The sequence below is a fragment of the Eupeodes corollae genome, chromosome 3 (genome assembly GCF_945859685.1).
Source record: "Eupeodes corollae chromosome 3, idEupCoro1.1, whole genome shotgun sequence".
NCBI lineage: Eukaryota > Metazoa > Arthropoda > Insecta > Diptera > Syrphidae > Eupeodes > Eupeodes corollae.
Window position 1 is genome coordinate 2352191 of NC_079149.1, and position 24954 is coordinate 2377144.

A 24954-nucleotide genomic window follows, 5' to 3' on the forward strand; every position below is an offset into this window, starting at 1 on the left:
TTCTGCCTTTAGTTTGAATTCCAAAATTTTATAGAGTTTCTGAATTTTCATCAAATATCAAATGAATGAAGAAAAAATGAGAAATATAAGCAGGTGGCTGCTAACAATCCACAAAATACAGCTTGAAACTACAATTTTCGAATGGTGTAAATTTATTGGTTCCAAAATGTTTTCAAGCCATCTACTGTCAATTTTAGCAATAATGAGATTAAGTTATGAATTTGTATTCGGTTTTTGTTTTAAAACGACACCAATACTTGCCCTCAATAAAATCTTTATGACGATCTTGCTTACCTACCCTTTGAGTTCATTGACCATATTTTTGAAAATAAAAAATAAAACTCATACACCATCCATCAGAACATTATATACTTATAGTCTGTTCAAGTAAAATGTTTGCAATATTTAAGAATACAAGAATTATACTTTCTGCGAATCATCACTTGTGAGGAGGAGCAATGGGATGAAACCCTTTAAGCCTGTAATACTGCTTTAGTAAAATAATGATTTATTTTTAACTAATGATATTTTTGGTCAACGAGAAACAAAAATATTAGGAACTTATGGTATACATAAAAAGCTTTAACAACTAAAATCAAATAAATATAAACATTAATTAATTTCGAGATATTAAAGGTCACAAGATTCTTGTGTTCGAGTTCCCTCTTCAATTCTTGTTTGCTTCCTATCTTTGCTCTTGACGTCCCGATTTCTTAAATAGCATTCATCATTCCAGGCTTGTGTATTTGTAGAGCCAAGAAAAAGGAATTGTAAGTTTCCAACCAAATATATTATTGCTGTTATAAGAAACACAATTTGCCATTGGCTTCGATCAGTCTGAAAAATAAATATTGAAACATTTATTTCTAAATTCAATGAACTAATGAACTTTCAGCATAACTACCTCGTCACTCAGAATCCTTCCATTTACAAGAGGCGAAATTATAGGAATAATATTACAAAGTGCATTGAGTATTCCCATCAGGACTCCCGCATGATTTGGCGACAAGTCAATGATATTTAGCACAGCTCCAATTGTATGTCCAGCACCCAATCCCACATTCAAAATCATGAACGTTAAGGCCAAAGCTGTTTGGCTTTGATCAAGAAATCCGAGTGCAAGTAATAACACAGCTGGTGGCCACATTGCAAATGTATTTACTGTTTTACGAACCACTCCTAATGACACCCAATTCTTCCTCAGAACTAAGTCCGCAACCAGAGTGAAGACGAACGAGAAAATCAACATTGCCACAAAGGGTAACATCGAAAATATCGCATTCCTGTTGATGTGAACCTTGAGTATTCCATGCATATATGGTGGAATATAAGCCTGCATAGTCGCGAAGCCCCACAACTGGCACATTCCAACAAATATCAGAGATAAAAACGGAATGGACGTACATATTGCTCGCCATGGAACAGGAATCTTAGCCGTCCGAGAATCCTTTGCTTTTGACTGTGATCCAAGAATATAATCTTTTTCCTCCAAAGTTATAGATTTCGACCTTGACGGACTGTTTTCAGCAAAGATAATCCAAATCACGCAAAATACCAGACCAATTCCTCCAGAGACATAAAAAGATCCAGGCCATCCTAAAGGTGAACCAGCTATGAGTCCTGAAAGAGCCATTGCCAAAATCGACCCACATTCAAGACCAGTGTGGCTGAGTCCTCCAAGGCGGGTAAGTTCTTCACATGGTGACCATGTGGCCAAATGATCATGAACCAAAGGGAAAAGGAAACCTTGACAAAGGCCCTGTATAAAACGTATTATGCAATAAATTTGCCAACCACCCCAAGTTACACACAAGGGTATTAACAGAGTGCAAACTGTACAGCACAGAATTGACAGTAACATCATCAATTTCACTCCGATCCTTGAAGCCATATATCCAGCAGGGAGTTGAGTGATAACATAACCCCAGTAAAATGCGCTTATTATGTAAGATCTTTGCTTTTCATCCCAAGCAAATTCCTATAATTAATTTTTGAAAATCTAAGATATTATGGGAAATAAAAGAACTTATTTGTAATACTTACATGAAATTTAGAATTTGTACTCGCAGCATTTGTCATAGCCACCAGAGCTACCGATACACTTAGCCTCTCAATAAAACTTATTAGTAATGCCAAAAATAACAACAACGTCTGAAGATGCCTTGCTCCAAACCATGGTCCTGTTTTCATAAACAAAATATGTAAACTTATTAAATTGCATTCAGATCATAAGTCAACTTAAGAAAAACTTGTTAATATTTCTTCAACCTGCTTCACTAAATTACATTCATAAAGATTATTTATAAACTTTCTATACATAAATGATAAACATAAGTAAGAAGTATCAAGTATATAAGTTACAAAATATAACATTCACTTTTGGAATCTAATTTCAATGAAATAATAAAAAGTAGCACAAATATTTCAAGAATGTTAAACTTCAGACTAAGTCCACTAACATCTGTTTTTGTTTGTTTTAATAAAACCCAAACTTAATCACTGTAGTAACTACCTTTTTTATTAGTCATATTGATAGATTGTCGCTAAATTAAATTTATTATCCAAAAGACACCTTCTTTCCGAAACGCGAAATTCTGTACTAAATCTTTGAGATGATATTTTGGGGTACAACTTAAGTTACTGAAGCCGATGTATCTCTCGGTAAATAGCATTTTTGTATGCTTACACTCTTACACAAACTTAACGTGGAAGTGGGAGGTATACAACTGACAACAATAATCGAAACCCAGTGAAAAAAAATATTAAATTTTATTTATTTATGAGAGAATTGATCCCAAATAAATTTGCATAAAGTGGAAAGTTAAAAAGTTAAACAGAGTTGATAAGGAACAATTATAAATTGATTGTTTGTCCTACCTAAAAATAAAATACTGATAGCATACTTGTTTATAAAATTTTTGTTGAAATCATCAATTGAACATTTGGGAAATAAAAAACAACAAATAACCGCTTTTTTATATAACAATAAATACACCTTAACTGATGTGAAAAGTTCATTTAACAATCGAAAAATAATACTAAGACTATAATTTTGGGAATCAGTTTCTAAATTGGCCTATTTTCTATTATTTGTCTAAAACTTTCATAAGTAAAAGATTTTCCCGCTTCTATATATGGTTAGTTCAAATTAGACCACAAAATAAGAGTAAATTCCCACCAAGCTGAAAATCGGTAAGATTGTTCGAAATATCATTAAAAACAAAATTTGAACATTCCCCACCTTTTTTCCCCTATAAGGAAAAAAATGTATTCAAGGCCAAAAGTGAAACAAATGAGTTTTTCGCGATTTTCAGCAAAACGGTAAGTTTTATCGTAAAAATATTTCAAACAAAAACTGTAGACCATAAAATTATCTACAAAAAATTAATTCATATTTTTTTTTCTACGAGCCACCGTTTTTGAGATATATAACGATTCAAAAAGTTGTAAAAGTTGTAAACGTCATAATATGCATGAGTACGCCACGTACATATACATATATACATTATACATCTCTATAGTTGTAATATTAAAATATTTTTCTATCGGTTATTGAAACTTACACTACTAATATAAAATATACATATGTTATAACTATAAGAAAATCAGGTAAAATGAAGCCCAGACCTTTAATTATACGCCATTGAAAAAACATCTGTCCCCTGTTCAATTGTGTGCGTGGCTAGGGTCTTATACCTGCTATAATAAATGAAATACTGTTACTCTTGAACTCCAGTTAGTAGTGAAAACACCTAACCTATGTCGTGCTGTTTTGAGTTTTTTAACAAAAATGTCAGATTATTGTTTTATTTGCGCTAGACTTTTAAAGTGAAATTGTTGCTGTTGAACGTGGTATGAAGACATTAAATGCAAGTATCGAAAGAGCAGATGAATTTTCGCAGTATCTTAAAATCGTAAAAATTATACTCGATAAGTATGCATATCTATATTTATATGCATGTTTCGTTAAAAACACCAAAGGTAAAAAACAAGTACAATTAGCTTGTCTTCCTCGTTGCTGCTCATCAACATCTTTTAAGGGTATATTACCAAGTTCAAGTGTGACTTGGTTATCAGCTAGACCGTACAGACTGGGGTTGGAAGTTGGTCAACAATTTATTCACCTGCTCCGGAAAAACTGCTGAACTCGATGTTTTGCTAATGCAAAAAGGGATGCAGTGCTAAATGTGTTCTCTGGCATGTACACATTGTTAAGGCCGGTTGTGCTCTAATATTGAATCACCAACGGTAGAGGATCCGTTTGATTCCAACGAGGCAACATGCGATAAATTGCTATTAACGCAGTTTACATGCACTCAGGATGAAGATGAAGAAGAATAAGAACAAGAAGAAAAAGACGATGAAGATGAAGATTTTGGAAGTAACGACTCGGATGATTAAATTTCACTCCTTTCTTTAGCTTAAATTGCTTTTATATTTCAATTTCTGCTAATATACATTTTTTTTATCAATAGTTTCAAATTAAACGAGATCAAAACTGACCCGTGGAATAGGCCTACTTGGGAAACCACAAAAAAAACGAGCTAAGTACACTACCTTATAAGTGGCAAAGAAACGTATGCATATTATGACGATTACAACTTTTTGAATTGTTATATCTCAAAAACGGTGGCTTGTAGGAAAAAAAATTATTAATTAATTTTTTGTAGATAATTTTATTATCTACATTTTTCCTTAAAGGAGAAAGATGGAATTTTCAAATTTTGTTTTTAATGATATTTCGAACAATCTTACCGATTTTCAGCTTGGTGGGAATTTAAGTAACTTCGAATGTCTTAATTGACCCGACTAATACTATAGTTATAAGCTTATCGTTAAGTGTTTGTTATTTATTATTTCTTATATTTTTTTTCAGTAAAAAATCTCCAATTAATTCAAAATTCTTTAAACAATTAATCGAACACATTAAAACTGTGGCAACCATACTCCCGTTTTATTTTGAAACCAAATTTTTAGTTCAATTATGTTGATTTTATTTTATTCTCTGAATACTTACTGTACTCACTCTTACTTTTTGGCTGATAAGACATTGTTAAATAAATACTATCAACAGGTGGCCAAAATATATTGGACAAAATTAACTGGTTCGAATGATTAAAAAATGTGAAGATCGTCATTGAGAAAGGGAAGAAGATATTACCAGAACTTTTTTTACAAATAGTAAAAATATTCCACATTTTCGCACACAAAATAATCAATGTAAATTATCTTTAATTCATTTATATCGATACCAATTAAACACTTTGATTAAGAACAAATTAGGTCTATCTGTTATAGTAATAAAATAAATATTTTCAAATAAAAATGATTCTGAACAAAAGTTTTTTAATGAAATAAAAAAAAAAAACAATACTTTCTATTTATACACTTAACATTTGTCTATATTTATTATACTAATCGACCTTAATTATTTTGTTTTAATAGAGCACATGGTGCTGGGTCATTTATGTTATTGTTTTAACATTCTTTGTAGGTATACGTATTAAATTATAATTAAATATCTTTATTTTATAGGTATATTTTATTTTCTACTATGTACAAAATTTAATTTATATTTGAGCTAACAACAACAATTTCTGGTTTTGTAGGCTTAGAATAAATAATTCCCTTATTTGACAAGAGGAAATTTTCATCATTCCAAGGCTGAAGATCTGTTGAGCCAAAAACTATGTAGAACAGATTTCCAAAGAAAAACACCACTGCTGAGATTATAAACACAACCTGCCATTCTGTTCTTGCATGCTAAAAAGTAAAATAAAATAATTAAGTTTTGTTTAGAGAAAGATTATTATAAATAAATTACACTATCAACAACAATCACTCCAACCAACAGAGGAGTAATGATTGGGACGCAATTTGCAGCACTGTTAACAATTCCCATTATGACACCTGCATGATTGGGAGACAAATCGATTGTATTGAGAGCACTTCCGATTGTAGCGGCTGAGTTCAGGCCAACGGTAACAGTCATCAAAATTATAGCGAGTGTTTTATGCTTCTCTCCAAGAAACCCAATACCCACGAGACCAAGGGCTGGAATCCAACAGGCTATTGAATTGAACGTCCTCCTCAGCGCTGTTAGACTAAGCCAATCTTTTTTAAGGATCACTTCTGAGGATATTAAGTACACAAACGACATGATCCACATTGCCAAATAGGGAAGTGATGAATAGAGGGCATTGGATTTGATGTCCATCAAAAGGACACCACTCATGTAGGATGGAATTTGAGTTTGCAAAGTTGATAACCCCCAAGCCTCTGCACAACGTGCTACCAGCAACGCCCAAAATGGTAACGAGCTTAGCATCGCCTTCCAGGGAACTGGTATGCTCTTGACTATGGTTCCCTTTTGCTGCTGATTTAAAGAAGCCATAATAAAATTCTTTTCACTTTCAGAAATGAATCTCGATTCAGCCGGAGTATCGGATGCAAATATCACCCAGATGACGCACCAGATCAACCCAATGCCTCCAGATACATAAGATATACCCGGCCATCCCATGCTCGACGAAGCAATTACTCCACTTATGGACATAGCCAATAGAGTTCCGCATTCAATGCCAGTGTTGCTGAGAGCACCCAATCTGTTCCGTTCCTCGACTGGTGCCCACTTTGCCAGATGGGCATGAATTGCCGGGAACAAGAATCCTTGGAAAAGACCCTGGACAACTCGTATCGCACAAAAGAGTTTCCACCCACCAATGGGTATGAGGGGTGGTGTCACAATAGCAAAGACAGCTGAACCCACTGTCGATATTAGCATTGTCCATTTGGCACCGATGTAACGACAAAGATAACCACCTGGAAATTGTGTAATTGCATAACCCCAGAAGAAACTGCTCAAAATATACGATTTTTCTGCGATAGTCCAGTCATATTCCTTAAAATTAAAATTATTAACAGTTAAGTATGATGCAGCTTCTTTTGATGATAAATTAAATTTCATTGAAAGAAATGAAAATAGCAATTGATGGTTGTGCGGATATTAACGAAGTTCTATGGATTTTTGAAGACAAATCACATTTGCTTTAGATACTTACATCAAAATTTGGATTGGCACTTGCGGAATCTGTCATGGCAACCACAGCAACACTTATGTTAAATTTTGCAACATAGTTTACAACTATGGACAAAAACATAAGAAATGCCTGCAAATGTCTTACGCCAAGTGTTGGCCCTGGAAAATTTACAAAAAACCCAATTAACTGATTGAAGTTTTACGGACAAACAATTTCACAATAATAGAAATAAATCCTTATTGTCAATAATATCAAATTATTAAACTTATCTTTAAATTAAAATCAATTTCCTTAGCAGATAAAAATAAAATAGCTTATTTAAAATTTTTTATTGCAAAATACGACCTTCATAAAGATAGATTTGTATCGGTTCTATTTTATATCAAAGATATATTTTTTTTTGTTTAGCAGTTTCTTGGTTTAGTATTTAATGAAGTATTCAAAATAATTTGCAGAAAATATGAGTTCAATCCCTGTCTGTTCCATCTTAAGTTTTTTTCAAGGATACTACCTCTTGCGACAAATTGACCAATTCTCCAAGAGTAATGGTTAAGAGTTGTAAGTTACTAGGCCCTAGTTCTCAAAGGATTGTTGCGTCACCTTATTCATTAACTTCCCATAGGAAGTTATTATAATCGGTCAGAATTGTCGAGTTGAAAATTTTGACATTTCTCGACGTTTCAAGGACTTTAGAGTTGAAATAAAAGATTTTTAGAGCGATGTCTGTGCGTGCGTTTTATTTTCCTTCTGATAGCTTTATTTTAGTTTAATATTAAAAGAACCAGGATGGAAAGTAAATTATCTGAAGGAAGAAAAAGGAAGAGCATGTATGTATGTTTAAATTGTAAAGCGATGGCTTATTGGTTGTGTAGTAAGGTAGGTGTCTAAAACGAACAAAGAACGGGTCGTTTCAGCGCAAATATGGAGTTATTACGTTCAGTTTATTTCCTTCGTTAAAGTTTAAAAAAAAAAAAACAGACATACGAACAGGTACAAGAAATTGCTATTCATGTGTTGTTTGCAGTCAGGCTCTTGTGAGTTTTGGATTTTAGTTATAAAGTGACACGTAAGCAGTAATTGTAGAGGTTGTACGTAACACCTACACAGGTATAATGTATGTATACATACGTTGAACATGTGGTTCTTATAGAAAATACATAAAGTCTTTCTGGCCCATTTCTTAAACTTGTGCTAAGTATTTATTATTTTATATAGGCGAAGGCAAGTAAAATATTTGTGAAACAACCTTATTCGTAAAGAATAGTATTTTAAAATCATATATACATAGTTACCAAGATAATACTCCTTGATAGATTGTTGATTAAATACATTCCTCATCAACTGAATACGCACACACATTTTTTAATATACTTTATCCATTTTTTCCAAACAGTGATGGTTATTATGCCATCTGTTGATGCTTACTATTCCCTTAAGATGCTAAGCAGCTAATTCCGAAAGAATGATCCAAAAACAACCGTGAGTTTTTCTTCAACCACTTGCAGAGTGTTTTATATGTAAGGTAGGAGTTTTTTTTAGTCGACTGAATAGGTACAACGCCATTTTCTTCGTTGTTTATAAGTTTTTTTGGAGTGCTTGACAGTTTAAATTAACGATTTTAGTGTTTTAAGTAAAATTTAATTCTTGATTTCAAATTTTAAGAAAAATTGGTAGATCTACGTGTCTTAACAGTGTTGAAAAAGCTAAAATCGATTTACTTAGAGACCAAGGCCTAACAGGACGTGCGATACCTGATAAAGTTGGCAGAAGTTTTAATGTAATTTATTCTTACTTGAAATATAAAGATGCATACGAAAAAAACATGAAGGGAGGTAAGAAAACAGCAACAACAGCAGCTGAGAGACGAAGAATTTTCAGATGTGCATCAAATTCTTCTGATTCTTTGGCATAAATAAAACAAAAAGTCGGAGAAAACTCAAGTTTCTCTACAGTTTTAAGAGTAATCAACAACTCGAGGTATCTTAAACGAATAAAACTCAAGAAAAAACCACCACTTGATGAGAGACGGAAAATGTTGCGATTAGATTTTTCAAGACTTCACATGAGTTGGAAAAAAGAATGGTATCACGTGGTTTTTTCAGATGAAAAAAAAGTTTAATTTCAATGCCCTGATGGGTTCAACTTCTATTTTCACGACTTAAGAAAAGAAAAAAAAATAGGGGAAGCAGTCAGTTATTATGGAACACTTGAGCTCGAGGTTGTAACATCAAAAATGACAGCAGTTGGGTGTAAAGTAATTTTGGAAAAAAAATTTCCTAAATTTTCTAACATCTTTGGACCCATATACTGGACCTACCAACATGATAATGCGCGTATTCACTCAGCGCGCATAATAAAAACATGGATAGAAGAGCAACAAGTGCAGTTGTTTCAATGGCCGCCGTACTCACCTGATCTAAACATCATAGAAAATGTCTGTGGAGTGGATGGTTAGTACGGAAAGTTTATGAGGGTGGTCGTCAGTTCGAAGACAAAGAAACCTTAATTTCTGCAATCAAATTAGCGTGGAGAGAAATTTCGTTAAATTACATTAAAAAGCTATACGATTCCATGCCGGATCGAATTTACGAAATAATTCAAAATCAAGGCGGAAGTACCCACTACCAAACTTAAACAAAAACTTGTTTCATTCCATTCCAATACCAATTTTAATTTTTGTACCTATTCAGTTGACTCAAAAAAAATTTCTACTTTGCATAAGTTACACTTTGAAAGTGGTTGAAGTTTGTTTTTGGATAAAACTTTGTTATTTATATGTTACGAAAAATTTTAGCATCAACAGATGGCATAATAACCATCACTGTTTGGAAAAAATGGATAAAATATATTCAAACATTTTTGTGCGTATTCCGTTGACGAGGCGAACGGCCATCTTTTAGGTATTTCCAAAAGTTATTGTTATAAAAATACATAAATACGTACCAAATGCATTAATTTGGATAAAAGATAGGAATGTAATTACAATTTTTCCAAAATAATGCGCTCTTTCGGGCTCATGCACAGTTAAAATAATTTAAAAAAAAACTATTTTAAGATTAAAAATTTTACCTGAAAATAAGTTTGTCTTCAAAAATTTAAATGTCATTTTATAAATAAAAACCCGTTGATTTTCCATTTTTTTTTTTGAAAATCATTAGAGCGGTTTTTTTTATTAACTTTGTATATATAAAATATTTTTCGTATGCAGTTGTTTAATGATTATAAATATACGCTCTACATTTTAATTTCGTAAAAAAATGGTGACCGTTTTTAGATATAGAATTTTGAAAAAAAAAATCAATATTTTGTTAAAAATCCAAACAATCAAAAATTGCACTTTTGATAATCAAATATTTTTAAGGCAATATAAGACCTTAATGAAAAATAAAATTATTGAAATCTTTTCATAAGTTGCTTAAAAATTAAAAAATAAAATAACGGTTCTATGAGTGGTACCTTTCCGGAGCAATACAAAAATATGTTTTTCAGCAGCCAAGTTAAAAAATAAAATTTTAGAGAAAATTTAAGAAAAATCTTTTGGTTTGTCTTTAAGAAAATTCAAATTTTCGTTTTTTGACCAAAACAATTGTATGGGGGCTACTGTTAGTTTTGATGTTAAAAAAAAAAACAAATAAAAAACACCTAACGCGAATCTGCTCAAAACCTTAACTTATAAGTTTGAAATCAATTGACAGAATGGTTTAGGCTGTAGGAGCGTGGACAGACAGACCGGACATAATCGCGGGACCCACTTTTTCGACCTTTCTACAATCGTAATATTAAAAAATTCGTAAAAATTGATTTACGACTCAAATATCTGTTTAAAAATTTGAGGTTTTGGCTTCAAACTAGTTTTGTCTTATAAAAAATATTGTTTTCTATAATCCGTAAAATTTTAAGAAAAATCGAATTGACAGTTTTCTACAAAAAATAAAAACCTAAAAAAAAAAAACAATATTAAAACTTGGTAAAAAATTATTTTGCACTCACATTTCTTTTTGAAAAATTAAAAAAGTTTGGCTTCAAAGTAATTTTATATCACAGAATATATTGTTTTCGACATTTAGTAATTTTTTTTATAAAAATCTAACAGTTAGTTAAAAAAAAAAAAATAAAATGTACAAAAAATAGTACGCAATTTTTTTAAAAATTGATGTTCGGTTCTCCATATCTCGTGAATAATAGAAGATAATGACTTAGAAAAATGTCTCATTCATCCGATGGTATTTATTTATATAAGAAATAAAAACTTTTAAGAAATGCTACTTAAATTGGTAAATATTATTTTTTGCCTGAAAACTTGGTTAACTAAAATTGATTTTGAAATAAAACTGTTTCATTATAGGCAAATAGTAATTTTTATGGTAATTTTTAAGAATAATTCAAGTGATAACATTTTTAACAAAACACAAAACCCTAAAAACTTTTAAGTAAGACAAATCGACAGACAGGATGGGAAGTTATCAGTATGGGTCGCATCCTACCCTCTTTTTTATTTTGTTATCGGCATTATGGTTCTTTTTTTTATTCTGGCATAAAATAATTTGAACCGACTTACAATAAAATTAATCAACTGTCACAATTTATAAAAAGGCGATTCTTAACTGATTTATGGTTGGTTTTGTATTAAACTTTAAGAAGTCCTTACGGATTTTATCAACATCACGATACATATTAAGAAAATACAAAGCAAGGCATTTTATAGCTTTTGAAATATTTTACGAAACTAGGACGATTTTTTTGGTTTAATTTAATTTTAAAATTTGTTTGTAACTGAGGATGTTATTAATTATTCGGATACATTTTCTATTCGTACAAAAAATATGTGAGATCTGCGTTAATAGTTATCCCCAAAAACAATTTGCAGCTTTATATTGGAAAATCCCAGAATTTGATGTCGACACTGATTTTTTTAAAAAACTTGTTTTCAAATAAGTTGGTTAAATATTAAATTATTTTATTTTCTAATTAAGTTTTGAATAATTTTTCATTTCACATTTGAAAAAATTAAACATATAAATTATTAAATTATTTGCAGGTATAATACTTCGATAAATTTGTCGTTTCTTTACAAGGGTATATAAAAATCCGTTTTCTCTTGTATGCGTTATTAATTTGTTCACAATTTTAGAGCACAACTTTTTATTTATACAAAGTCCTTTTTTGAGTGAATTTAATTTGAAAATGCACAGAACTTTTATTCACTATAAACTTTCAATCGATCAAAATGAAGACAACAAAAAACTTACAAAAACTGCATTTTAATATTTTTTTTTTAATTCAGGAAAATATTTTATGATCATGTTAATTTTATTTCATATACCTTTAAAAATTGTCTCTGCAGTCATATTTTTGCCTGTAAGTTTACCCTCGACAAAATTCAAGCTTAAAATCAATTTGTACCCCCCGAAATTATTGGGAACAACTGATATAAGTTCTCCCGATGGCGAACACCAAACTACCAAGTGTTAAAAAGTCAATTCATTTTTATAATTGTTATAGAGCTACTGTTCGTTCCATAAGAAAAAGATTACAATTCCTTTTTGTTTTAATCTAAATCTATACAGCAGTGATTAGATTTAAGAATTCGATTCAATTTATGTCAATTCAAATCAAACCTGTGACTATATACGATAACTCTTTACCTGTAAAAAAAAGATGAAACCCACGACTTGGTCGCACGAATTTGGTATAACAACAATAAAAGATGTTTGGAAACTATAACGCCATTTGATTTTTCTTAATAATTCTTAGTAAACATTGGTTTTTCGAATAATTTCGAATTCTATACTAACAAACCAAAACAGAAAAAAATGCCAACAAAAAAATCAACGAAAATCAATTTGAATTTTGGTCTGTAAAGTCAACCAAATACGCAATTCTTCGACTTTGCTGTCAAGTCTATAACAGCTGGATACTAAACCGACCATAACTCTTTTTATTGATATTATGGTTTATCATTATTTACTTCTAAGTAAATTACATAATGCAAGAACTAGAGGAGTTATTTTTCAATGGCTGAAGTCATAAAGATATCTAAAATCTGGAGTACCCCAGGGCTCCGTACTCGATCCTTTGTTTTTTTCTAGTTCATATTTACTCTCTCTTTATTTGCTGTTAAATCTCCTCTCTATGACTTTTTTTGCGCAAGATATATAATATACCAACCAATCAAATTTAAACATAATAAATTATAACATTCAAATTGAAGAAGATCTCAAATTCTAAGAACTTGGTTCTATGTTCATAAGCTAATACTTAGTGAAAAAACTAAAATAATTTCCTTATAAACTTCTAGTCATCAGCTTTGCAATTATAATTTTATATTTCAAGGATTAAATTGTAGACAATTCACCATTCCTTTACATGGTTATGGTAGACCTAATTTCTTATCTATTGTTTCCTGTTCCGATTCTTTCTTCAAAATTGATTCAGCGTACAATGGATTTTAACCTCGAAAGATCATATATCCATATACAAAAACTTGTTGATGCTCATTACTAGAAAAATGTATCTGTTGAAATCATTCTGCTCAAAAAGTGTTTAACTTCAATATATTACCAGCTTCCACACTCTTAAATGCAATACGGTTTATCTAGCTGGAAAGGTTCATATTCTAGCACTTTAACACCCTTGTTGATTGTTTAAAAACAGTTAATTAGGATCATTTGCAACAAAAACTGAAAGTTGTCCGTTAACCAAGTATTTGGGTACTGACAGAATTTTTAAAGCAAAGTGGTAATATTCAAAGTACGAACTCGTAGTTATATAATCTACGAATAAATAATATGTATCTTGTCCATATACCCACTGCTCATCAAACTCATTTTAAAATTTGTATACTGTCGCAGCACCCAAGTCATTTAATAACATACGAACTCCTATCAGAACATCTCAAAATTTTGAAAATTAGTAAAAGACTGGGTTTTCACAATTGACTTAAATTGTATTGATAATTATTGTTAAAACAACTTTAATGTATGAAACTCATATAATATAACTGTAATAATTTTATTAACTAGTTATAAAATGAAATAATAAAATGTATTTCTAATTTTTATTCTGAAAAAAAACTTGAGCTTTTGAATATTTCTTGGCGTTTCCATAAGAATTAGTGAATCTTCCATTTTTTATTAAATAGGAGCCTAGATTTGTAAAGTTAAAGAATTATTGATCTTTTTTAACATTCTAAATAAAATCTTAAGTTAATTTTATTACTAATCCAAGACTTATCATTTAATGAAAAAAAACTAGCCAAATAGCATCTTTATTTGTATGTGTCTACACTTATACATTATATCTTCATTTTGTGGTCAGTGCCACCCATATCTTAATTTACAAAGAAGAAAATGTAAGCACCTTCAATAATTGTTATTACTAATGTTTGAAATGTCCAATCTTATATTGTTAATCTTATCATAAATTAAATTATACTTCAAATTTTAATTACAATAAATCAGTGATAAACAAAGTATGCAGGTGATGGATATTTTCCATTGATAATATACGTTTACGATTTTCAAGACTATTTTCTGGAAATGTTTTTTTTTCTTATCTTTTATGAAAATACGTCATTACTGTAATTCACAACTTGTCACTTCAACAGTTGGTTCTTATTGCGAAAAGAAGATAATGTTATTCGAAAACAGAAGACTTCTCGAAATTGTTATTGAGTACCTTAACTTTTTGTTATAATTCATTGAAATTTAAGTAATCATACTTAAAACAAATAAGAAATACTTACTTTCGTTTCTGTAAGAATGGTTAGATTGGTCCAAGTGCTTTCAATGTTTTTGGTGAATCTTGAAAAATAATCCAAGCTTTCAGGGCATTTTTTATTACAAATTACAAATAAAAGAATAAATCGAAAAGATTTGGTTTTCAACCTTTTATAATTGACAAAAAATGAGATTGTTTTTGATACCGCACCAAACCTATCAAAGAATTAATTAAACTATTTCAATTAAAGAAACGAATATACTGTCAAAAACTCAGATTAACTACTTTCTATCAAGATAGTTAAACTGGGAATTCGATATACTTTGCTTTTTGATCTAAGATTTTATTTGTACATTAAGATTATCTTTCTTGAAGGTTCTTTATCAACTCTAAAAAGTTATAATTTCCTCAGAATCAGCTGTTTCATTTCCCTTGGATAAAAAAGTAGATTACATTTTATAACACAAATGAAAGGAAGTTCGTTTAAAAGTCTCTATTTAGATATGAAAAACCTTAAATACAGTACATATTTAGAAAATTATAAATCCTTATAAGTGTTATATTTTTGTTACTCACTATTTACGTCTATGATTTCAATTACTTCAAAAATCAATTCACTATCTTTTCAACACATTCCATAGTAAAAGTAAAGTACATAGTTTTTCTTTTGTTTGTTTCTAAGATTATGTTCAAGAGCAATGTACAAAACCTACTTACGTCTGAATTGATAAAAAAATCCAGTATTTTTGGAAATTTCCTACTTATGTACTTCAAATTGCTTTTTAATTCAAATTTAAAATTAAAACTGACATACATATACATAGGTACATATTTTTACTACTCCTAATTAAGTGATTAATAATCAAATGTTCATACAAATAAACAGTAACATTTTTATCTATACTTAGAACTTAATACTTTTGTTGATAATTTTTAGATTAAGACAATTTAAAGGCAATATAAAAAATTCTGCAGGAGTGCTTAAATTGTATTGGTTGAGAATTGGCACAGATAAATTATTATCACTAAGCACCTCGCGTGTCTGTTTATTTATTTTTCTAATCTCCAAATTTGACAAGATATTTCTAGGAAAAGGTTTAGTAATTGTCTGTAAGCATTTTTGGCAACTCATTAACTTACCGCTTACTTTGAAAACAAATCGCTTTGAACTAGATTAAAATAAACTATTTGTGACGTTTCTCGATTACTGGAACTGTGGTGGCTCTATCGAATGCTTTTTCTTAGTCAGGTTCCCCACTTTCGGTCATCTTTTATAATGCACATATTTGACTCCTTGGTAATAAAACTTTCGATTTTATCGATGTCGTTGCATCAGGCCTCTCATATGAGGTTAAAGATACTATTGAACAAGTAGACTTGTAAAATCATAGTTGGTCCGAAAATAGGTGCCATCATACAGCCAACGAACATTTGAATGCTGTATCTCTGCAAGAAAGAGAAGTGTATAAGCAGCTAACTACTACAGCTACGTAACACTACTATTCCCTTGCAGAAAGAAACTAAAATTCTTGGAACTATTTTAACAGCAATTTAAAACGAAATAGTGGATTTCTAACGTCAGCCAAAAATACAAAAAGGCGCTTGGAATATCTGCGCTGGAAAACATGGTCTCCATGATTCCCAAAATTATTTCCGATATAGGTATGCTTCGAGTTCCCGAAAAATATTCCACCATGGAAAAGCAATTATCACCAAATCAAGAACAGTATCTCCAAATATAAAAAATTAAACACAAGACACATTGTACAAAAAGCTTCATGCAGAATTAATAGCTGAAATAAAAGCAGACAGAATCTTTTACTCCGATGGTTCGCAAAAGGAAGACCTTTAGTGTACCTATGCGATAGTAGAACATCAACCTGACGTGCAAACTTTTACTATTCACCAGGCTCAGCTTCGAATATGCAGACAACCGATCTAGCTGAAATTTTCAAAACTGAGCGTTCCTTGATTCTAACAGATAAATTTAGTATACTTAAGGGATTATGTAATGTGAGAAATAAATGTCCATCTCTCCTTATGCAACTACTTGTATCACAACCGAAACTGCATCATCTGTTGAAAAGGCGTTTGGACATATTCAAAGACAAAACATTGCGGAAAAATGGGAAAACTGAAATTGAAAACTTCAACCCGTAATCCAGTAGTATTATTACACTAATGAATAAATCTAGGGCGAGGTATGCATATGTCCGAGTTGTGTAACACCGCTTACAATATGGCTTATTTTTGTTGACTGTCCTGTTTCCCGTCAGATAGACTCATCTATAAATAGCCAACGTTATAAATTAAATAAAAGCAGCCACATCCGCCCACCAAAAGTTTAAAGAAATTTGACTAAGTGCCACCAATAAAATTGAAGTATTTTTGTATGTAACATTATGTACATACGAGTAATAACGATTAATATGTTAATTTAATACCTATAATGATACTTATTAATATTATAAATGTGAAAGTAACCCTGTCTGTATGTCTGTTACACAATCACGCCCAAACTACTGAACTAATTTGCATGAAATTTGCTATGAAGATAATTTGATACCCCAGAAAGGACATAGGCTAAGCTTCTAAACAGATTTAAATAAAATTTGGTAAGGAGATAGTTTGAGACTTAAGAAAAGACATGAGTTACTATTGACCTCAACGGCTCGATTACGTTGCGGCATGAATTCTGTCAAATTGTCTGTAGTACAGATGAATTAAAAAGTAATGTCCATCCAAACTTCCACATACATATGGGCAATCGGAAGTGGTTATGTGAGAGGAGAAGGCAATTTTAGCTCCAACTAATGAGATAGTTAGCCAGATAAACGAACAAATTATGTCAGACATGGAGGGAGATATCGTCGAGTACCTCTCAATATACAACTTTATGGACACGAAGCAAGTACCATCATAATCCATAGAGTAGAATTATCAGGGGTGCCTTCTCATAATTGAGATTGAAGGTTGGTTTTTCAGTCATATCAATGAGAAATCTTGACGCACCAAAGCTATGTAATGGTCTACGGCTACAGATTACTTACCTAGTACAAAATATTATAAAAGCTATAATCAAGACTGGAATAGCAAAAGGAAAAAATGTTTTAATTCCCCGCATTCCCATAATTCCAACCGATTTCAGTAAGAGTGCAGTTTCCTCTGAAACAAGCACAACAAAACTCAGGGGCAAACGCTGTAAATTTGGAAAAAAAAACTGTTTTTCCCATGGACAGTTATATGCAGCGTGCTGACGAGTCTCAAACCCACAAAATCTTTACCTTTTGGCCAAAACGTCGTATTTAAAAATGTATTGCAGTAACCTATATTCTTCTTAAAATGTAAATATCAACCTAACCTAACCTAACCTAATCTATGAAAATCACACTTGGTATGGCCTACAAAAATGTACACCTCAGGTTTTTTTATACTATTATTCAAAAAAACTATCTAATGCGGACGTAGTCGCGGGTAAAAGCTAGTATTTATATATATGTAAAAAAATGTAAGACTAAAAACGGCATCATAATATGTCATGGCTACCCAGATGCCTTAAATTAGTAATTTATAAATTTATTTGAAAGTTATTTCAATAAATAACTAAACCATTTTGTTTGTTTTTAATACATTCTGAAAAATTCCTAATGTTATGCTAAGGAATGTTTAATTTTCAAAAAACATGAATCAACAATATTCAATTGAAGACATTTTAAGGGCCGGAATATTTTTTTGTTTACCCACTTATGGTGTTTACAAAATTTAATATACGTTTCCATGTCTTGATAGCCTCATATCAAAGTTTCTTACACACTAGTTAATAGATATCGCAGACAGAGGAAAAAAACTATCAACTTTAAATCAAAGAACGGAATTATTCTTATATGTATCTATTTTATATACCATAATTAATAGTTGAAAAGATAAAGATATTTTTTGCGATTATTTTCTGCTCAGAAAAATATATATGCCTATGGCTAACTTACATAGTTATATGAAATCATAGTTGCGTTTTGATTTGATTTGTTTATCTTGAATAAATAAAGTTATAGATACGAAAAAATACTACTTATGTTTGAAGATTGATATTTCCAATATAGATTAATATGTTGTATTTAAATATATAAATATAATAAAATTCAGCTATTTTGGGATAAGTCTTTTAATCCTCGTCTTCTTTGGCCCTCCACCCATTTTTTTAATTTTCAACCATGGGAAACCATTGAACTGTTTAAAAAATAAAACCAAATCCGAATTTTTCACTTGAAAATAATTGGGTTTTAATAATAATTGTTTTAAACTTATAACAATACAAGATTTCTCTCATTTAAGTTCTGATGAACTTAATAACTTCTTTTTTTTTTGTTGGTCTTATAAAACTACTAAGAACAATAAATTAATGTGTATAAATTTTATCATTAAAAACAATTGTAGCAATTTTAGAATTTAATATATGAATTACATAGAAATTATTTGTTTTAGTTAACGATGTTCGTCTTCTTCTTCTTGTAATCGCAGTATATCTGCTTTATTTATAAAATAATAGCTTGGCTGACGTCCCTTTAAGTCCTTTGTTGTTCGCTTGGCACCTTTACGTATTAAAACTCGACTAACACTTTCTACAGAATTTGTTCCCATAGCATAATGCAATGGTGTTCTCTCCAGCTTTAAGAAATTATATGAAGGATGATATTAAGTATACATATTAAAAGTATTTTAAAGTATTAGAAAAATAGAATAAAAAAATAACTTTAAGTTTTAATAATATCTAATTAATACTGCTAAAAGTTTGATCAAACTTACATTATCGCCAATTTTCAAGGCATCCGGACAAGTGTTGACAAAGTATTCAACAGTTTCTTCTTGTTCCTTCAGAACGGCAATATGCATAGCATTTCGGCCTTAGAATAAGAAAAAAATATTATTATTTCCAATGACGTGAAAAGTTAATCACTCATTAACTAATATGATTGACATACATTTTTAAGTACATTTAAGTATCAGTGATAGTGAAAATAATGTTTATAAAATTGACCGATTATTAATTGAAGATTAAAAAATGAAGTTGTTCGATTTTTGATGATAAATTAAATACTTGAAAATATAATGGTTTTAAGTAAGAGGCTACGTATGCACAATTTTTAAGGAGTTTTATTAAAATAATCTTGACATTTTGACAACGCACTAATTTAATGATTCCGTCAGCATACAACAGCTTATATTTACTTAGATTATTAATAAGCTCAAAATAAAAATGTAACCATGTTTTGAGTTTAAAATCTATGTATGCAAAATACGCAACGGTTAAATAAAATTTTAATATTTTCTGCAACTTAATTTTTATCTCAATTATGGGGTACACATACAAATTTTACGAGATATCAGAAAAAATAGAAAGAAAGATTATTATTTATTGTTCGTTTTATAAAAAACACACTTTTATAGGTTTACTGTTATATGCATTTATAATAATAATTAATTAAATTATCTTAGAATTGAAATTAGCACGCAAACGTGAATAATTTCATAGACGTATTGTAAACAAAAGCAAATAAAAAGATGTTTTCAACTTCAACTTAATTGAATGATTCAGAAATGATTTAATTTTCTCTGATTGTTACTATGATATAATTTAGCACAAATTTAACAACTATTAAAAGTTCATTGCATAATGTATACTTTACCATAGTAATTTTTGGCTTTAATTAGCCATTTTCCTTTCCGAGATGATGTTATTTCTTTGATTCTTTCAAAATCATTATTTCTCGTTGCCTGATGAAGTTCTTCTCGAGATTCCTTTATTAATACCAAACATATTTAGTTATTCTTTAAACCAATATTAAAACAACACAATACCTCTAAAAACCGTAGCTCGTTGAAGAATTCAACCAGTTTATCATGTCCTCTCGATTCGGCTACATCCGAAATAGATGTTCCTTCATCATCAACTACATCTAGAATATGATCATAACCAGCAATTGCCATATGTTCGAATGGTTTTGAATCTCCTTTAAGGAAAATCAATTGTTTCCAAATATCAGTATTTGAGTTAACTTAAAATTTAAACTGAAAAACTTCATACCTACAACTGCCAAAGAAAGTACAAATCGATCGATTTCTTTGGCATTTCCAGGCTGATTTGCTTGGAGTGAAACATCTCTTGCTGTCCGATAAAGCTCATCCCTGTAGGTCACATCGATTTGGGACTCTTCAATCAAATTCAAAAGTCCATTGCGTCGATGTGAACGGGCACAAGCAAAGTGTAACATACTTTGGCCATGTTCGTCGCGGTCTTCTTTTTTCGGAGTTGTTTCTGGTGAGGAAAAACGTTCTTCAGTTTGTGCTGATAGTGAATCCAATCCATTGACATTATTTGGTGTTGCTATTATTTCTGCATCTGAATTTGCCAAAGCTGTGGAATTCGTATCGCCAGTATCGTTGTCACGATTGTTATTATTATTACTAATATTATTACTATTATTATTGTTGTTAGTGTTGTTGCGAGATTTTATAAAATTTTGCAAGAAACCAGCCAAATATGCCACAGGATCTGTGGGTCGCTTGTCAGCTATTTCAGTTAGTCCTTTTATAAGAGGATCGCCCAAGCCTATAAAATGAGTTTAAAATAAAAATTAACAAATTAAAAAAAGGATAGACAAATTAAACACTTACTGCTTGCCAAATATTTTCCTTGTTCAGTTTTAAAAATTGCATTCTGAGAATAGTTTTCAGCCTTACCTGCATTTAAAAATATATGAACAAAATAATTATTTTAAATCTTTTTTCAACTCAAAATTGTACAATTTTGTATTTGATTTTTACGGACATAGACTGTTAAACCATAAAAAAAGCATTTTGCAACATAAATTCTCGAAATAAAATAGAATTTTTACAGAATTACTAAATGAATATGATGGAAATAAGAACAATCATTTTTGAAGGACAGGTTGCACATGCACCGAATGTAACAATTTGTTCGTAAGTTGGTTTTGTTTCAGCAAATGAGCCTTAAATATACAATTTAAAAAATTCAAACCGATCTTAAAGTTACACAAGAAATGTTGAATAAGAGAAGTTACAATCAATAAGAAGACAAAACGAGACAGAAAACATAAACAATTCAAAGAGTCAACAGTAAGAACTTATAGAAACTGAGCGAAACACTTTAAAACAAGGTTTATAAAAGAATGCAGTATTCCAATCATTTATTAAATTCATTGACCTCACCTAGATATTGGGCCTTCAAATTTTGTAAACACCAATCATTTGTCTTTGAAAAGACTGAAATTATATTTTCTCACAATCATTTGAGGACGATGCGTTCTTTCAAAGCTAGTGAATTCCTTTGAAAGAAATTGAAACCACATAAGATTGCATTCGCAAAAGATTGTATACACTTTTATTAAGAGCGCATTCAAGAATCGAGGGGCTGTGAATGTTGTTTAAAAATTCAAATACGGTTTTTTAATATGCCGAGGACACAAACAGTTTGAGTATTTAGAAGAATTAAAGGGAATAAGAGAAAATTTCAGTTTATAATGGTTTTAAATATTTTAATATCATCATTAACCAAAATTCAGAACTGGCCCCTTTAAAAAAAAAAAATCTCCAGTACTCGCGGGCAGAGCATTCTACCATTTTAAAGTATGATTTAAGAAGGTATTTTGAAAATCTGTCTGAAGGATATTTAATGATTAATAAATCAAAATAAGTTCATAAAATGTAGCTTTTTATATATTTTGTATTTAAAAAGTTATTTAATACCGACGAAACCCGATGGTTAGGTTAGGTTAAAGTGGCTGTCAAAGATGGAAACGTGCACACTTAGGCCAGTTTAATGGCCCATCGTGATACCACATGAATCTTGAGGCTTCCTCCTAAGCTCAATGGAACCAGTTTGAGTCCCTAACGAAACTTGAGAGACTGACTATGTTAATAAAATTAAGATCGTTTAGATCGTTATAGAAGAATTTTTCTAAATTATTCTTGCATTTTCAGCTGGAGCAGGGAATGTGCAGGAGAGCCCAGGAGAGAGTTTACAAGTAGCAATTGATATGCCAGTGTGTGCCAAACGTGGTAGGATGGGCCGCACTGTACCGTTCCTGGCGAGTTCATCTGTCTCTGGCACGGCACCCAGCAAAGGTGAATAAAAATACGGATATCAGATGTTGATATCAAGTTTTCTTTAAGCCAGGACAAGACTTCTTTTATCGCCAAAAGTTAAACCTGGAACTCTGATCTCTGATGATATAATCAAAACAGAAGTAATATTAAACTTAATTTTAAATATTTTCTATAAATACAAAAAGAATAAAGGTCACAAAATAAACAAATTATTTGGTATTTTTATATATTCAAAACTTCTGCCGCGCGCCGCTGATAGAAACACAAATCTATTTTAGGTATATATATATTTTATTTACAAGCAATTGCAAAACATAAAATTTAAAATAAGCTGAACTAACTACATCTGTACAAACATAAAATATAACATTTTTTTGTTACTCATAAGAAATAAATCTTACTAACCGTTAAAAAAGCTGCTAATTGATTTCACATCTCAGAAGCGGTGGGCGATATTTTCATTTTTTTAAAATGATATACGAGTATTTAATATAATTTTTGTTTGGTAGGTTTATAGGAATAAAACTTTGTATAATACAAGACCAATGCATTTATGTATTAAAGAAAAAAACTGAAGGCGCATTAAAAGAATAACATTTTAAAACTACAACAATGAAAAAAACAAACAAACAAGAACAAAACAAAAAACCTTTAGCTTAAAATAGTTTCTTGTTTCTAAGTCCTATCAATTAAACTGTTCTTTTTTCGTCTAAATATTTTGACCAACATTGAGGCGATGTGTTTTGAATTTGTCAACGACATGTCTTTCTCTAATGAAATGATATTCACTACAGCTGTGCAGTATTCCTTGAAGAGTAACAATTCGGTAGCACCTAGACTTTGCATATTTACGAGACGAACCGAGTTTTTGAGATCGCTACTCATCATTAGCAGTCCTCGGACTGAACACAAATGTCGCAAATTATCGATTTCCTTAATTAGGTTTGGCAATTGAATGGTTGTAGTTATTTTAAGACCAGTTCCCAGGAAATGTGGCCTTGCAGCAAGATATCCCAGGAGGTAGCTCTCTTTGAAATGCAACTGAGTCTCGAGAAACGTCACCGCTCGCCCAACTTTACTATAAACACTTCCAATATTGGAGGCTTCAAGTCTACCATTCGAAGCGATAATCCTAAGGTGTTCTTGACAATTCAACCAGAGGGCTAGATTTTGTTCTGAGTTCACAAATACTCCTCGTCCATACGGCCACAGCTGACCATTGTAGGCTTGACTTTCGGCTTCCTCAGCCCGATTTTTCACCTCCAAATTCGATATCAACAATCCAGCATCCGATAACATCTTCCTTATAGCTGAGTTGTCTTCAAGGACCTCATTCAGAGTGTAATAGCTTCCAGTTTCCCGGTCACCGATAGCTTTGGCAAAGTTCGTTGTAAATATCTTCCCCATCATAGTTCTTTCGGCGTGTTCAATTTGTGCCACATTCAAATTCAACGGCAGTTCAAGGAAGTCCAGGTTCCTTGAGCACTCAACCGAACACTGAGTAATCAGTTTTGATTCGTCGTTCAGTACAAATGGTATGTTGGTCATACGCTCACCATTGGCAAGGGGAAAGTAAAAAATCCTTGGATGCGGCTTGAAATCACTACTTATGTTGAGACAATGCATGTCCTTTATCAGTGGCACTAGAAACTCCTGGAATACTACATAAACATCATAATCGGGTGCAATGATACCAGAATTCAACTCTTCGTCAAATCTTCGTTCTCTAGTGACTTTCCGCATTGCTGGCCAAATCACGTCAAATAAATTATGATCGAGACGGGTTTGGCGTTTCTTAATTTTATCGAACACACTTCGTCGAAGAAATTTACCTAAGTTACTTGTAACTGTTAGTGGTTGAGACGAAGCGCTTCTGGGTCTCCGTTGAGTTGCAACAGCTGAAGCTGTTGCGCTGCTGAGACATTTACTAGATTCCTGTATTACCGAAAAACATCGTTCTAAGGTTGTTGCAACATCAATGTCAAGTATGTTCCTACGAGAACTGTGCAAGTCATCCGGTACTAAGGAATGGGTAGTAGTTTTTGTTTTGAGAAGTAAATTTATATAAGAT

At 31.1% G+C, this 24954-nt stretch overlaps 3 protein-coding genes across 12 annotated transcripts in view; all 3 read right to left on the bottom strand.

The window, feature by feature from the left end:
* Positions 1-485: 485 nt before the first annotated feature.
* Positions 486-2733, bottom strand: LOC129950909 (putative inorganic phosphate cotransporter). Of its 2 annotated transcripts, none has more exons than XM_056062849.1 (4): positions 2513-2733; positions 2044-2180; positions 905-1978; positions 486-837 (listed from the first exon to the last, which is right to left on the bottom strand). In XM_056062849.1, exons 1-4 carry the CDS (start codon positions 2526-2528, stop codon positions 631-633), a joined length of 1434 nt encoding a protein of 477 aa, XP_055918824.1. In that variant the 5' UTR covers positions 2529-2733; the 3' UTR covers positions 486-630. The 2 variants fall into 2 exon arrangements, with proteins under 2 accessions (XP_055918824.1, XP_055918825.1); XM_056062850.1 differs by having other exon boundaries at positions 2460-2733.
* A 2775-nt stretch (positions 2734-5508) lies between these two features.
* Positions 5509-12518, bottom strand: LOC129952574 (putative inorganic phosphate cotransporter). Its single transcript, XM_056065223.1, has 4 exons — positions 12364-12518; positions 7062-7198; positions 5825-6901; positions 5509-5763 (listed from the first exon to the last, which is right to left on the bottom strand). The coding sequence occupies exons 1-4, from the start codon at positions 12386-12388 to the stop codon at positions 5566-5568; spliced, it is 1437 nt and encodes a 478-aa protein (XP_055921198.1). The 5' UTR covers positions 12389-12518; the 3' UTR covers positions 5509-5565.
* Positions 12519-19012: 6494 nt separating this feature from the next.
* LOC129948851 (putative uncharacterized protein DDB_G0282129) overlaps positions 19013-24954 on the bottom strand; it is a 29828-nt gene continuing 23886 nt past the window's right edge. For 8 of the 9 annotated variants that reach the window (XM_056059961.1, XM_056059960.1, XM_056059966.1 and 5 more), the window contains one exon: positions 23366-24904. In XM_056059961.1, the coding sequence (XP_055915936.1) occupies positions 23559-24904 (1346 nt within the window). In that variant the 3' untranslated portion in view covers positions 23366-23558. Of the gene's footprint in view, positions 19425-19562; positions 19661-20443; positions 20556-20615; positions 20768-20841; positions 21367-21431; positions 21498-23365; positions 24905-24954 lie in introns of those variants that run through there. The other variant, XM_056059965.1, reaches the window with a different exon arrangement.